Source organism: Bos taurus, chromosome 19 (genome assembly GCF_002263795.3).
Source record: "Bos taurus isolate L1 Dominette 01449 registration number 42190680 breed Hereford chromosome 19, ARS-UCD2.0, whole genome shotgun sequence".
NCBI lineage: Eukaryota > Metazoa > Chordata > Mammalia > Artiodactyla > Bovidae > Bos > Bos taurus.
Genome location: NC_037346.1, coordinates 42,589,563 through 42,605,303, shown reverse-complemented (window position 1 = coordinate 42,605,303; position 15,741 = coordinate 42,589,563). Strand labels below are relative to the sequence as shown.

At 46.7% G+C, this 15,741-nt stretch overlaps 1 protein-coding gene across 1 annotated transcript in view; it reads right to left on the bottom strand.

Annotated features, from left to right (window-relative positions):
* The window catches only part of ATP6V0A1 (ATPase H+ transporting V0 subunit a1), a gene marked incomplete at its 5' end in the record, with an annotated part of 49,643 nt that overhangs the window by 5,201 nt on the left and 28,701 nt on the right, over positions 1–15,741 (bottom strand). Inside the window, 8 exon segments of the mRNA NM_174754.2 lie at positions 787–958; positions 1,253–1,370; positions 5,608–5,625; positions 6,592–6,699; positions 11,305–11,412; positions 11,780–11,996; positions 12,797–12,915; positions 15,305–15,395. Coding sequence (NP_777179.1) covers positions 787–958; positions 1,253–1,370; positions 5,608–5,625; positions 6,592–6,699; positions 11,305–11,412; positions 11,780–11,996; positions 12,797–12,915; positions 15,305–15,395 — 951 coding nt within the window.

Sequence of the window (15,741 nt, the reverse complement as noted above, 5' to 3'; positions counted from 1 at the left end):
ACGGTACAGCCAGTTTTCAATATAAACATGTCCCATGGACATCTGGGAAATAAAAAAAAAAAAAAAAAAAAAGCTCATTGTTTATCTGAAATCTAAATTTAACTGAGGGCTCTGTAATTTTATTTGTTAAATCTGCCAACCTTACTCTGAAGTCATGGAGTCACAGTCCAGACCAGACCCCAGCTCTCCACTCCGCAGGACTGAGCCACTTCCATACACAGCCATTAAGAGCCACAGACAACATTCAAGAAGGAAAACAAACAAATCCAAAACCTGCCCTTCTGAAGAGATGGCTTTAGTGTACCGAGCAACATGCTCTGGAACAGGAATCCCCCTACTCACACAGAGCTGCCAGGGTCCTACCTAAAGACACTGGCGCCATGACAGGATAAGGGGACAAGACACGGGCAGAGTGTGCTCCAGCGCCTCCCTGGCCTTAGAATCTATTCCACAGCTGCTTTCATTGCTCGGAAGACAGGAAAGAGTTAAATGCCAGTGCAAAACCCCAAACAAAGACCCCAGAAGATCTCTGAAGCCAATCAGGACATTGAAGAAGGCTGAACACAGGCGCACAACTGACAGCACACCAGGGCCCCCTCCCTGGAGGCTGGGAGAGTGAGCTGTGCCGTTCAGAGCACACTTCCTGGGGCTCACCACCAAGCATGTCCTTGGGCATGATGACGTGCAAGCAGACACTTCCTAGCGTCTTCAGATTTTGGACCAGCGTAAAACCACCCTCTGTGCAGCTAAGGACACGTTCCCGCCCCAGCCCCCTCTTCCCCTCACCAGTGTAACCGCAGCGCATGGAGAAAGGCTGAGAGGCCCTCCATGATCAGGAGGATGGCCACAGTCAGGGTGGCGAAGGCGGCAAAGATGAAGAACAGCGCCAAGCCCCCGGCCAGGCTCTTCACCTTCAGGCCGATGTGGATCACCATGGTCCAAAGCACCTCGGACAACTCTGGGGATGGGGAGAGACAGGACATCGGTTCAGTCGGGCTGGGGGTGCTGCAGGCCATGCACCTCGCTCTCCATCTCCCCACTGCAGTATGCCCTGCCCCGTGGCTTCCTGCGACCTCAACAGCTAACCTGGCAAAAGCGTGGATCCTCCCAGCGGGATGTCACTCTCCTGGGATTCAGGAGTCCATAATTCCAGAGCCCTAAGGTAATGTCCACTCTCTTTAAGCCCCCAGTGGAGGGAGTGCCCAAGCAAGAGGGACAGACATGGCTTCTGACCCGAGAGAAATACACTCACGTGCATGAGCGAGGCTGAGGGCCCAGAGCCGCAGGTAGGAGGCGGTGTTGGAGATGCAGCCCAGGCAGTACTCGATGGTGTGGATGGCCTGGTGCACCATGGTGTCCCCAAAATCAAACTGTCAGGGGAGGAAACCAGACAGCAGAAATGAGGTGGGGAGGGGAGCGTGCAGGGGTCTGAGTGCTGGCATGAATGGCTACCTGGGCTCAGAGCCCCTGGTGCTGAATTCCTGGTGGGGACACTTCGGTGGGGCCACCCCTGGAAATCCTGCCTGGCTGGGCCCCCAGCTGGGCCCCCCCGCCCCTCAAAATACTACACTGTAATGAACTACATCTTAATGGGACTCTTCTTAACACATATGCTTCTTCTCCCCACTAGGCTGTCAGCTCCGGAGTGGGGTGCACGTTGGGGTAAGAGCTGTCTGGCAGCTCTGTTCCGGCTTGACTTCCACCTCGTGGAGCCTGAGGTCAGAGCACCCTGCTCTCAAAGAGCCAGGAGGGCAGGAAGGGCTCTTCCCTGGGATGCACATCAGGTGACAGGCCACCAGGCTGCAAACTGCCTGGAGGAGACTAAACCTCTGCAGCCCCTTCTTATCTTCCCAACATGTGGGCAGCAGGGTCACTCCCTTCTACTTTAGAGACTTCTGAAAAGATCACACAGGGACATTTTGGCAAAGTTTTACAAATTCCTACTCGGGCAGGTGATGAAGGTTATCTTTTAGGTCTGTTTTCCTCACGCTCCCTTTCTTCCGGTTTTCCTTTCAACGTCACAGATCATTTCCAGCATAAGGAGGAGGGGCTGTGGGGAGCTTCCTGTTAGGCCTGCTCAGGGTCCAGCCTTAGGTGTGCTTCTGGGCCTCATTCTCCCAGGTGGCGCCACAGCCACTAAAGGCCAGGAGGCAGGCAGCCCCTCCTGACAGGGCCCAGAGTGGACCCAGTAAGCAGAGGGCTGCTGCCCAAATCGGCTTTCCAAGCCTGCCTTGCCTGCAGGTCAGAGTCCGTTTTTCACCAGTTTCTTTCCAGATTCACATGACTTGACCCCCAAAAGATACCAGAAAGAACTACCTTGAGAAACATCATGAGGGCAGAAGAGGGCTGGGCTGGCTGGTGAAGCGCTAACAGCCAAGGCCTCACGAGCATGGCCAGTGGCGAGGGGGGCCAGGTCCAACACGCTATCTCTGGCAATCGCCTCATTTTCCCTCACCCTTATCTATACCAAGAATATTTCTGGGCTTTTCTTCTGAAATAGGCTCTTGCAAAGTCTTCTAGTTACCCTGAAAACTAGGGTAACCATAGTTACTCCAATCCTGACAATGTTGTTAAGAGCTTTTTGCCACCGCTGCTGGCTGTCACCCCACAGTCCACGCTCCAGGGAAGGACAGGGTCCCCATCTCCATGGAGTGCAAGGCTTTACTAAGAGCTCCGTGAAAGCAGTGACTGTGGGTGCCCTTAGAGAGATGGAAGAGGAAGCTTTTCTCCAGGCGTTACCCTTGCTTTCTCTCTTTCACTCCCAACTTCCTACTCTGTAACCGTGGGCAAGTTTTCACACCTGTATACTGGGGGGTGGGGTGCGGAAGAGAGTAAGTGGGCTGAGAATTAAGTAAGAAACCAGCCAAGCAGTTGGGAGTCTGTCACTGCCCCATGTGAGTCAGCTACAACCGACTGGGAGCCACCGCAGACGCCCTAATCCTCTACCCGCCTCCTGGCCGCCCCACCATGCCTGTTCCTCATGCTGCGCCCTCTTAGCTCCACATAGCTCCCAGGCTTGCTCCCCTTAGCTCCCGGGCACAAGGTCTAACAGACATCCTGTGACTGAGCCTCTGCAGCATCTGCCACCATTGCCTTGCGCTCCTCCTCTCCGTGACACGCTCACTTCCTCTTGGTTTTTCTCTCCTGTAGCACTGCCACTCAGGCCTTCAGTGGCCACCCCGGGAGGAGCTCCCAATGGGCACCTCTACTTCCATGTTGCGGGTTTCCAACCAGCAGTCCACATCTCCTCCTGCCACACCACAGGTGCTTCAAACTCCACACCACCCAAACTGAACTCACTGACTGCTCTTCTCTGACCCTCCAGACCTACTTCTGCTCCTCATCCCGTGTCTAACTGGGGGCATAACTAGCGCCCCAGGCACCGGAACCTGGAAGTCGAGCCTGACTTCTCACTCACTCCCACTGCCTGCATTCACGAAGACCCGAGGACTGCGGCTTTTCCGTCCCCCATCTCTTATTGCTCCCTTCCTTCCCAACTCCCACTGCCAATGCCTGACTTCCCTCCAGACCTCCCTGGTCTTTCCTGACCCCTCTCAGGCTGTGCCCCCACACACACAATACACCCTCTCCCCTTCTCCCCTAGGGTATTCAGCAATGGTACACACTGGGTTACTTGCAGCTTCACCGCCCCTGACGCTCCTTCTCGCCTAATACTCTACTATGGCTGCTGTCTGCCACCTCTAGTCTGACTTCTCACCAGTCCCTCAACTCCTGACTGTGCTCCAGCAAGCTGAAAACTTGTTTATCCCCAAAATGTGTCTTTATGGTAACTACATACTATGGGTCTGCGTTCCCTCTGGCCCTCCCTCCAGAGGACTCTGGCTGGACCAGGCCAACCTCAGCAATAATGCCCTTGGGGAACCCTTTCTAGGGGTCCTCTTCCCCACCCCCCCAGAGTTCTGTCAGGTGCCCTCTTCCTGTGCTCCCACAGCACCCTGGGCACACCTTGATCACAGCATCTGTCACCCAGACTGTCTCCTCAATTAGTCTCGGAGTTCCTTGAAGGCAAGGACTTGATTTTTTTTCTTCTCTCAGTTCCTGCAGTGCTAAACAGAGTGCTTGGCACATGGAGGGTGACTGAACGAATGGGTTGGATGAATGTTATCTGGTGAGGTGACACAGTAGGGAGAGGTTCCACTGACCCTTGCTGAATGGTCACAGCCTTCAAAGATTTCCCAGACAACTGAGGGGCCGGGCTCTGGTTTGCAGCTGGACAGAGCGCCCCCAGAGAGAGGGTCTGCTGCCTCTACCTGTGATGTATTTAGATATCTGAGACAGTTATCTGAATGTCCTCACCACTTATGATGCTATGGGAAACAATCTCTGAGGGAGTCGGGGGTGGGGCCAGAGACTGGGAAGGCTGAATTCCAGTCCATCTTGTTTGCATGTCCACTCCCCTGGGACAGGGCCACATATAAGAACTGAGCTGGAGGCACTGGTGCTGGAGACAGCCTTACTGGGAGAGGGCTGGGCTCCTCACTGACACGGACGCACTCCCACCTGGCACTTCCAGGCGGCTCAGCCTGCGGCCATGCACAGAGAAGTGGTCTGCTAAGGCTGCGGCCATGCACAGAGAAGTGGTCTGCTCAGCCTGCGGCCATGCACAGAGGAGTGGTCTGGAGGAACAGAAGCTCCCAGATACCAGCCAAGGAACCTCTCCAGCCTTCAGGAAGACCGAGCACTGTCTGCTTTCACATAGAATAGCAAAGCCTTTCCCATTCCCATCCCACTGCCCACTTAGCACCAGTAAAGCCAGAAAAGGGAAAGGGTCACAGGTCTGGGTATTTCAGAGAGAAATTTGGGGAGAAGATGCAAACAGTGCAGCAATGCCTATTAAAAACCCAATTCAAAATGTGTATACTGCTAAGCGAATCAGGGCCGAGCTAGAAGGCCTTCTAGTCTGGCTGTGGCCTGAACATTTAGCCAACTTTCTACTCTGTTACTCTCTATGTGTGGCTGGGATAATATGAACTCCTTGCATGCAGATGGACTGTTTTTTTCTGGGATGCATCCTAGAGGCAAAGCCCCCTTTTGAAAGCTGTCTGTCTTCTAACTGGATCACATGGAGGTAAAGGTGACCCCCAGCAAAGGTCCAGCATTCTCACTCCAAGCATCATCAAGCCGATGAGGGCAGCAGGAAGAGGTGGGCGGCATCTCAGGGAGGAAGGGTGAGCTTTCCCATAAGCACTCAGAGGAGCAAGGAGGAAATGGTTACCCCCAGGGCAGAGCGACCATCATAGCATCACAGAGAGGAAGGCAGAGGCCAACAGGGTTTAACTCCCAAGGGGAGTCACTTCAAGAATGCCAGTGCAGACATTACTTGCAGCTCCTTGTAAAGCCATTCTCAAGGCATTAGATCAGCAAAGTCAATGAAACAGAGACAGAGGTGACTGACATGAGATGCAGTTAATGGAGATGAGCTTTTTTAGAACACAGATTCACAGACTGGTTAGAGATGGCCAGTGAGATGCAGGGTACACGGGTGTCACGTGGGGCCCCAGGATGCGGCAGGGACAGCAGAGTGATGACAAGGATGGGAAGAGAAGCCCCAGATAAACATGAAGCCAAAGCCAGCTGGTTTCTTACCACTTCATCCTCGGTAGGCTTGAAAACACAAATTTACACTTAGTGGGAAGCCACACCACACACAAGGTCACAAGTCATAAGCACCAGGCTACTCATTGCTGCTTGGTGGGGGTGGGGGACCGCGAATGTTAAATGTTCTAACATATTAGAGACAGGCCTCCTCAGCACAAATGGAAAGCAAGATCAGCAGTGCTTGGAGTGCTGGTACTTATTTTGAAAAGGCATCCCAAGCCTTGCCATTTCTATTTAAAAAAAGTCATACACCTGGTAGACGCGGTCAGTCATACTGCACAGTTCAGTCCCCTGGGTCTCCAACTCCTAGTCTTTATGCTTTAAGAAGAATATAGTGGATAGATGAGATTCAAAGTTCAGCTCAGAGGCTTTGTCGTACAAACGGTCAGGCAAGGAGACTGATTTAAAAAAAAACTGAGCTTGGAGGTGGTGGTTTAAGGAAAAGTCTAGCATGTTCAGACTTCACCGTCCCTTTAAAAAGTAGGCAAGTAACCCCTTTAAAAGGCTCACGGAACATGTCTGCCATAAGAGCACATTAGTTGAACAGGACTTCAAAAACCCACTGATTGAGGTTCACACGGGAACCAGTCTGAGAAAGGGCAAGGGACGAAGGGGCCACCAAAATTGGCCGGCTTTCTGCTGTCAGAGCTGGGGCACTGGGGCTGGGTCTGCCTCAGTCTGAGCAGAGTGGTCAGTGACTGATTCACGCACAGGGTTACTGCAGGCATTGCAGAACTCAAGAAGCCGGACAACAGAACAAAATTACTACGGGCTCAGCAGGCAACACATGGAGTTTAGAGCAGGGGCCACTGGAAAAAAGCTGAGGGGCCCTAAGAGATTCAGAAGGCAGGCAGATGCTCAGTATTAGTATTTTCATCTTTCAAGGAGCAGACAGGAGTGAGGCCACTTGGGAACACAAGACTAGGGCTGACCCGAGATGGGAGGAGAGGAAGCCCACACCACTGATCTTACCTCCTCTGCGTCCTCTGAATGGGTGGAGAGCTGGTCATGCTGAATAATCTCAGCATCCTCCTCTGTCGGTCCGTTGCCCACCCTGATCCCACCAAAGTTGAGAGTTCCCTACACAGATGAACAGAAAGAGTAGAATTTGCCTGGGCTTTAATGTGACATTCTGTGATGTGGGGAAGGGTGATGGTTAGTACATACAAACCTCAGAAAAGCATATATTCTAACAACAAAAACAAAACCCGCTGATGGAACAGCTAAGTAAAATCAAGCCACTGTTCCCACCCCAACCACCTCTGCCCAGGCCCAGCCTGAACTACATGTACCACCTCAGTCTGATCAGAGGCAACAAGCAGTTTCTGCTGCACCAAGAGACATCAACCTCGCCTCAGCCAATGCCAACTGAGAATCCTGCTTGCATGAAAAGCTTAGTAGGAACAGACTCTCCTAACAAGCGTGGCTCTATCTGTAAAGGCTTCAGTGACCTAACTTTTTCTGGAACTAAAGATTACACTTTCTAAGAGGGAGGGGAGTCAGATGACAGTGATTGCAACCTGGTCGGCTAAGATTTCAACAGGAGCCAGACAGTTTCAGCAACTTCTCCCCCAAATGTACTGGGTCCTTGCCCAGGAACAAAGGACTTTCTAGGTCACACAGAACAGGGAAAAAAGGCTTAATGTACATTAGCTTGCAGCTAGAGAATACTGAGTTAGGCTCCTGTCCTTCAGGGGAGGACTCCGAGTGCTAACACAAGTTTTTCACAGGCATGTGGGCAGATGCTGACTAGGTGCCTGCTGCCTCTCACTCCACAGGCGTGTTGAGCAGGGTCCCCAGGACCAGAATTTCTAAGTCAGCCTGATCTGGAAAAGTTTGGGTTTATTGAGGCAAGGGGATTCTTTGGGTACAAAAACCAGGCAGAACTGGGGTTAAGTGTGGCAGATACCAATTAGTGCTAACCTGCCACTAGAGTGAAAAGGAACCAAGGAAAGCGCTCTGAGACCTATGTCACGTGGCTGCCACCCAGGAAGCCAAACAAGGCAAGAGTTCAAAGACTGCTCTCCTGGAAAATGGCCTCCAAGCAGCACGAGTGACAATACGCAAGCGGTTTGGGACAGCCACCCCAAGGTCCCCACTCGTTGTTTCACCTCTGGTGTGCATCTCTGACCACAGCATACGACCACCGACCCTCCAGGTTTGGGCAGATTCTCTCTTTTCTTCTAGTAATGGTTCTCATGTGCTCGTCAGAGAACCGGTTGAATCAGAATCACCTTAAAAGCTGCATTTCATTAAATAGACAGTCTCGAATATCACCTCTAGAAATGGTAAATTTCATAGGTCTAGGGTGGGGTCTAGAAAATCTGTATCTTAAAAAATATTTCCCCAAGGACAAACTGTATGATCGTTTTGATTGTCTACCAAAATTGAAAAAGCGTGTCCCCCAAAATGCATGCACCCTTTAAGACAGTAAGCCCACTGCTAGGAACATCTATACCTGTGAAGTTTTATCAGGATACAAGGACAAGGATGTTGTATTATTTGGAACAGTAAAGAATTGGGAACAACCACCAGAGCCATCTATAAGAGGATGGTTACATAATTTTAGCACATCCGACAGTCCTGCGGACTGCTGGGCAACTCTAAGGGTACTGTGATGAAACAGTAAGTCAAGGGGCAGAAAAGCGCTACAATTTAAAACCCAACTGCTAATGTGTTTTAAATAGATATACCCGTACATACGTATATACGTATTTCTATCAATAGATGACAGATACATGCTGATATTGGCAGAAAAAAATTGAAAGGCAAAATTCCCCACTTGCTAACAATAGCCTGGAGGAGGAGGTGGGGGAAGCTTCACTGTCAGTACTGTTTGCAGCCCTAACCAAGTGCACCTATTGCTTTGCTTTTAGTTTTTCGTGTCAGGAGGGGGTGACACATAATGCCACGAGGAGTCATGGCATTATGGGCAATCTCTATGTCTTCCTCCACTTCTCTGTTCTAACACCTAAGAAACAAGTTCAAAGTTCACCAGGTGATTCTGATGCGTAGTCAGATCTGGGAACTGCCCCAGGCACCTCCAGGTTGTGTAACTAGTACACCTGATGACCCCCGAGAGGCGGACTGAACATGTAACACAAGTGTACACTCTGCAGCACCTTCTGCACCACACTGGTGACAGGACAGGACTCCTGCGTATCCTTGGGTGGGTCTTTGGGTGCCTGGGTTGAGGAAGCAGGCTTTAGGGCCTAAAGCATAAAGTCATTTCTGAAGTTTTCCCCAACCAGCAGATGAAGTGAGGGGGCAGCCAGGTTAAACCTCCCAGCCAGACAGAATAGGTGTCCCTTCGGAACAGAGGAAGTGTGAGTTACAGGAAGGGAGCTGAGACACACACATCAGCAGAAAGAAGAAAAGAAAAAATTAAAACTATGACACACTGCTTACAGACAACCAAGAGGACAGGGGACGGAACAAAACCAGATCTGTGTTCATATCCTCAGCTCTTAGGGTCAAGAATCTAGGGCCTCATAATGGAATGATCATTCTGATGCATTCAGGCTGCTCTCCAGAAATAGATGTTTGGCTAAAGAACCAGTGGGCTAAGGAGTCCCTCCGAATGAGCAGGTTTCCTGACCGGAGACTTTTAACTTGGACAGTATCACAGAAGAGGATGCTAGATTTAAAAGCATCAAGACTGATGCAGCAGAAGCACACTTTAAACTAAGACTAGAAGAAAGAAGAGCACATGGGAAGAATGTCAATACATGGACAGTATGTGCTTTAGGGTATTTTTCCCCCTCTCATAAAAGAGAATAAGTCCCCATTTGAAAACAATTTTAAGCAGCCACATTTAAATATCTTCTGATTCAAGATATCAGCCTTTTTAGACTAGTTCTAGAAGAATAATTAGTTTTTGGAGTTAAAGGATCAGGAACACCTAATGAAGTAAATGGTCACCATCTAAATATTTCATTTATTTAAAAGAGTATGATGCCACTAGAATACAATAGAACATGAAGAACCACTACTGGTGAGATTTCAAAAATATTACAGATTCATTATTACCTAGAATAGATTGGGCTAATTTGGTATTAGTACATTATAAGATTTTGGTTAAGAGATGTTTTAAGGACAAATAATGAAATGCTTAAGGTTCAAAGGCTGTCACTGAATCATGAGCTAGCACTGGAAGAAGGAAAGACTGAAACACAAGATGACTTTGTTATTACACCAAGTGGAAAGTACACGAGACACATGGCAGGGATGAGGTCTCAATGAACAGCTGAGGATGTGAGGGCTTCTGAGTCTCTCACAGAAAAGGAGACACGTACAAGTCTCCACTGGAAAGAGAGTAAGTCACAGCTAAAGTGGACCAAATGTCCAAGCATCACTTTGAAGCAGATCTTGAAAGTGGAGGGAAATCAATTCAAGAATCACAGGGATGTTCTCACTCCATGATGAAAAAAATCATCCAACACAGGGTCACAAAATGCACACATGACAATGGATGAGTCCAAGAGCTGCCCTCTTGGATTAAGATGATGGGCTTGGAGAGGGTATGACAAACGCCCTGCGGTCACAGACATGACTGTACTTATACACTGAATGGGAACTTAGTGGACCAATGGTAAAGATGACACTACAGTCTGTTCCTAAGAGGTGGAGGTTTTTTCTGTCATCGTCTCAGTGAGTAACAAGGACAAAATTCCCAAGAGCACACATGGCCCATGCTCTCAACATACTTAGAAAGAATTCTGCTGCACTGTTTGCCACCTCTTTAAACAATATGTGATGGTTTGTTGGTTTTAATTCACTCACTGTTGCAGCCGCTGCTGCCTCTAGTCCCTGTTGGCTCGGGGTTGGGCTGACTGGGGCCTCCACAGGTTGCCCTTCCTGATAGTGAATGGGAGAAAAGAGGAAGGGAGAAGGAAACAAGAGAGGGAGGGAGTGAAAGGGCAGACGAATGGAGGGCACATGGAAGGATGGAGATGGTCAGAAAAGGGAGAAGGACGGTCTGGTAACTCAGCTGCTCTCCAACAGGAGTAACAATCTAACAGCCGTATGAGAGTCATGCAATACGATCTTTTAGGCTTTACCAGGCAATGTAATAAGTAAGCATTACTACAGTGCCAGAAACGGGTATTTGGCAACTTAAGTGTGTGCGTGTGTGTATGTGTGTGTGTAATTCAGATGCACGCAAACATAAAGTAAGCACAAGTACGTATGCTGCTTTTTTAAAAAGAAAAAACGTCAATGTGCTTTAGACCAAATCTTTCCCTACACCAGATGTTTTGGCTGGTGAAAGTATCACGGTCTCATTTTAAAAGAAAATGTCTTGGTGTCAGCCCTGTGGTTGCCCAGGCAAACCACATGAGTGGGTTCGCCGTCCGCAGCTCCGGCAGCCTTGCTTCAGCTATTGCTGCAGTGAGACGGGCCCAGACCTGGACTGTGCTGAGCACAGCATGAGCAAAGCCCCATCAGGAAAGGTGAAAACTATGACTTGTTCTTGCCACCTGGACTACTCAAAGCTGAGCATCTGGCTGTCTGAACAGCAATTACATGTTTGTTCTTTTCTTTTCAGCAGGTCCAGGGCTCATGCTGGGATACAACACAAGTGCATTTTAAGAGAATACCGGTTATGCACAACTCATTACATCCAACGAGGAATTGCACTGATTAAAAAAAAAATCTGGTAACTTTCAGCAACAGAAATATACCCACCAAATGCTTCCTCCTCAAATACTGACGGCGAAGGACCAGTGGTTTAAACAGTAGCATCCAAGGGACACACAGCAGTGCAACCACTACCAGGAAACACTGAATTCCTTTCTGCAAAGTAAGGAGGAAAATGCACGCTGTATTAGTCAAACGTGAAGTTTCCAACTCTAGCAGAGATTTTCCCTAAAATAGTTCTTTCTTACTGATCTAAGAATAAAAAACATAATCCAGTTTCTCAAAATAACTAGATGTTGCAGCAAAGCCCAGGTTTGTCCCATAGGATGGGAGTTATAAATTCCACTCTGCCTGGATACAGAAAATTACAGTTGACTCTCCCAAAGAATAAGACTGGGTTGAATTTAGATCTGAATGCGTGGACTGAAAAGGAGTTTTAAAGGCTTCTTTCAGGTCACAGAAACATCTGGCTTCCTGACCTAGGACAACAACCTGAGAAAAGTCCACCTCTAGATTGACGCACCTGTCCAGAATACAGCATTGAATTACCAGAGTCCCCATAGGAAAAGAGGAACATATTTATGAAATGGATCAGAAGGCTTGGTGCTTTCTCCGATGTCTTAGCATTATAGGCCGTCCACTTGTAAAAAATAAGGATAACCAAGTAACCAAACAAAGAGGTCATGAAGATTATTTCTGGAATAAATCCAAAGTAGATATTCAGGGGCTTCTTGAAGTAGCTAAAAATTAAGACAGAAAAAAATGTTAACAGTGAACAGACCGAGGATCACCTCATACCAAGTGGACTGCTCTCCCTAGACTTTCTACCTAACTTTCCATCAATTCTGTGTTTAAGAATTGAACACTTTAAGAAGTGACAGCCAGAAGCACTAGAGGCAATAGAGACAGGCAGGATTAACGACTACTTTCAAACTTTTGAACCTTGAACAGTTCTAATACCATCCCCGTCAATCCCTCGTGAGAAAGAGAAGGGAAAATCAAGTACCTTCTGAGACTACAATTCACAAGTTTATGTGAGTTACACATCATGGGAAAAAACATAACTTCCATTTTGATGAAAATTACACAAGGTGGTGTTTTTTTTTTAACAAAGATCTTGAGAACGATTGTATGTTGTCTGCTCAGTGGCTCAGTCATGTCCGACTTTTTACAGCCACATGGACTGTAGCCTGCCAGGCTCCTCTGCCCATAGGATTTTCCAGGCAAGAATACTGGAGTGGGGTGCCATTTAATACTTTAGAGGATCTTCCCGACCCAAGGATCAAGCCTATGTCTCTAGTGTCTTCTGCACTGGCAGGCAGATTCTTTACCACTAGCACCACCTGGCAAACTCATACATTGTTAAGGGACTGATATTAATAAGCAAGCTTCATTTGAAGAAGTTAAGATTTTTTTTAAAGGCACTTCAATAGAGAACAGTGCTCTGAGTTATTATTTCCTCCTAAAGGTGTTATGACTTCTTCAGGCAAAAGCACTGTCTGAACTGTGTGAATTCTTAGGACAAAACAGAGCAACTCACGTGTGGTTGAAAAGGCTCAGGCTGACTCCAAACAACATGTGGATGATACCAAGGATAACAGACATCTTCATCTTAAAGGAGTTGAGGAAGGTCAGTTTATTGGTAGCAATGTTCCAAATCTATTGCATCCCAAGAAGACAGAAGGCATTACAAACAGTTCTCAAATGGAAAAATATTTACCTACTGTTGAAAAAGTTTTTTTTTAATTGTGGAAATTCTAAACATACATACAAGCAGGGAGAATAACATAACAAACTCCTATGTACCTATGGCCTAGCTGCAATGATTAATTATTGACTTCTCATCAATCTTGCTTCATCATTACCTCACCTATGCCCCACCTCCATATTATTTTGAAGCAAAATCCAGATATCATATCCTTTTACCTGTACATATTATATTTCAGCATGGATCTCTAAAAGGTAAGAGCTCATTTTTAAAACATGACCACAAAGGACTTCTCTGGTGGTCCAGTGGCTAAGACTCTGTGCTCCCAAGGCAGGAGGCCTGGGTTCAATCCCTGGTCAGGGAACTAGATCCTGCCTCCTGCAACTAAAGATCCTGCATGCCACAACTAAAGAACCTGCTTGCTGCAACAAAGACTCAAGACCCCACATGCTGCAGCTAAGACCTGGTGCAAAAAAAAAAAATCACCACAGTACTGTCATAACACCCCAAAGCATTAACAATGATTTCTTTAATACCATGGAATCATTAATATTCAGATCTCCCTGACTGCATCCATATTTTTAAAAATAATTCATTTATTCAAAGTAGAGTCCAATAAGTCACTGTATCACGTGACTGCTGATAGCGTTTTTAAGTCTCTATAGCTTCTCCCTGGAGCTCTCCTTTTTTATTCATTACAAAATATTTGTTGAAGAAATTGGGGACATTTATCTTCTAGATGCTGGCTGAAACCCAGTGGTGCTGTCCTTCCATTATTTTAAAATATTAATTGCCTTCAGCTTTGTCGCGTAAGGCCTGGACACCTGTAAAATCTTCCTGACAGTTCTGTCTCCACTTTGCCCATCAGAGTGTGTTTCCTAAGTAATGACTCTGAGGCAGCCATGTCCCTAGGCCAAAACCTCCAAGAATCCCCGTCACCTCTGAGACCAAAAGCAAACTCTGTAACCTGTTAGGCCAGATCTTCCACCATCTAGCCCAGCATCTTTTTTTCTGAACTAGCCTCTTCATGAAGAGTTCATCCTCAGTGACCTCTAACTTGAAAACTTCTGGCTGGTTCTCTCTGCAGCCCCAGTCTGGCCTGAGCTTTTGCAACTCCAACTGCCTGATGGACATTTATACCCGGGTGACCCACAGGCACTTTAAACTCAGTACCTACCCTGTAAGCATCAAATGTCTGCAACAACAACAACAACAAAACCTCTGTAACTACAGAACATTACAGAAATGTGAGACAGTATTGTAATTAGATTCCAAGCTGTTTGAGGGTAGGAGCTATGTCTTAGAATGATGTATTTCACTAGCAGCTGCTACACCTTATAGACAATAGGGATTCAGTAAACATCTGTTAAATGCACATATGAAATGTTATGAAATATCTCCAAGTATCAGTTTCCTTATCTGTATGGCACAGACAGCAGTCTCTACCCGATAGAATTGTTTGGGGATAAATAAGATATGCTGAGGGTTCAGTACAGTACCTGGTCCATAGTAAGCATTTCAGTAACATTAGCTTCTATAAAAATTAAAATAATTAACTTTTTATCTCCCTACCTCTATGCTTTTGCACATACTTCTCTTCATCTATAACAATCTGCAATATTTTTCAAAGGCCAGATTAATTCCTTTATTTTTTTAATAAGAAACCTCAATCTTTCTGGCAATGATCTGCTTTTCCTCTGGAATTCTGTAATCCTTACAATCTAATGCTTAAATTCCTCCCTACCTCCTTTGTTTAAGCACATAACACAAAAGATTTGATCCCACTTTACTTGCTTACACATTTGAAAAAAACAAAACAAAATTCTGGGACAAGTTTTATAAGAATGCTAATCTAAAATCCATAGAAAAGAGCTATTTTTGCTTTATTAAAACATCTGCTAAAAATAAAAATGAAACTAAGTCAAACAGAAATAAACTGGGAAGGAGTCTTGAAAAATCAATCTTCCCAGAGTCAGTATTATTAGCCATCTCTAAAGTAAGTCATGCAGGAAAAATAACATGGCTCCCCAAGGCATCTGGGTCTCTTGAGGCTTTAAAGTACTCTGGACAGATACACTGAGGTTTTCTAAAAAATATGTAACCTAAAACTCCAAAAAAACTATTTATCTTCATTTTCATTCTTTCACTTCTGGGTTTCATTTAAAGATTTTGGTGTTAGAGATTTCTCTGGCAGTGCAGTGGTTAAGACTCTGCACTTCCAATGCAGGGGGTGCAGGTACAATCCCTTTTTGGGGAACCAAAATTCCAAAAGCCATGTGGCATGGCCAATTAAAAAAAAAACAACTTCATGTCAGACATATAGAAAAGAAGTGCTCTTACTGGATCGATGCCAAAAGGATATGGTCCACCAAAAACTCCAGTGACGGCTGGGTTCAGCTGGAGGACAGGGTTCCCCCGAAGTGTCTCTTCCCTACCATGTTAGGAGAAAACCAGCATTTATTTTTTTATCAAGAGAGGGAATCACTGTGATCCAAAAACTGATCCCCAGAGAAACTACTATAAGCTACCTTGTCTTTTCAGTAACAGAGGAGGGATTAGTATTAGAGAGTGAGAAGGGATCACAGATAACAAAGAGAAAGATTAAACATACATACAAGACCAGGTAGGGAAATCGGGAGACCTGCTTTTAACTTACAAAAAGCATCAATGTGCCTAAATTACAGTTTCAGTTCCTTGATACTACTGAACAAATCACAAAGCATTTCCCAGGCTAGAGCATAGATAAGAGGAGACACTACATTCTTTTGGAACAGAAA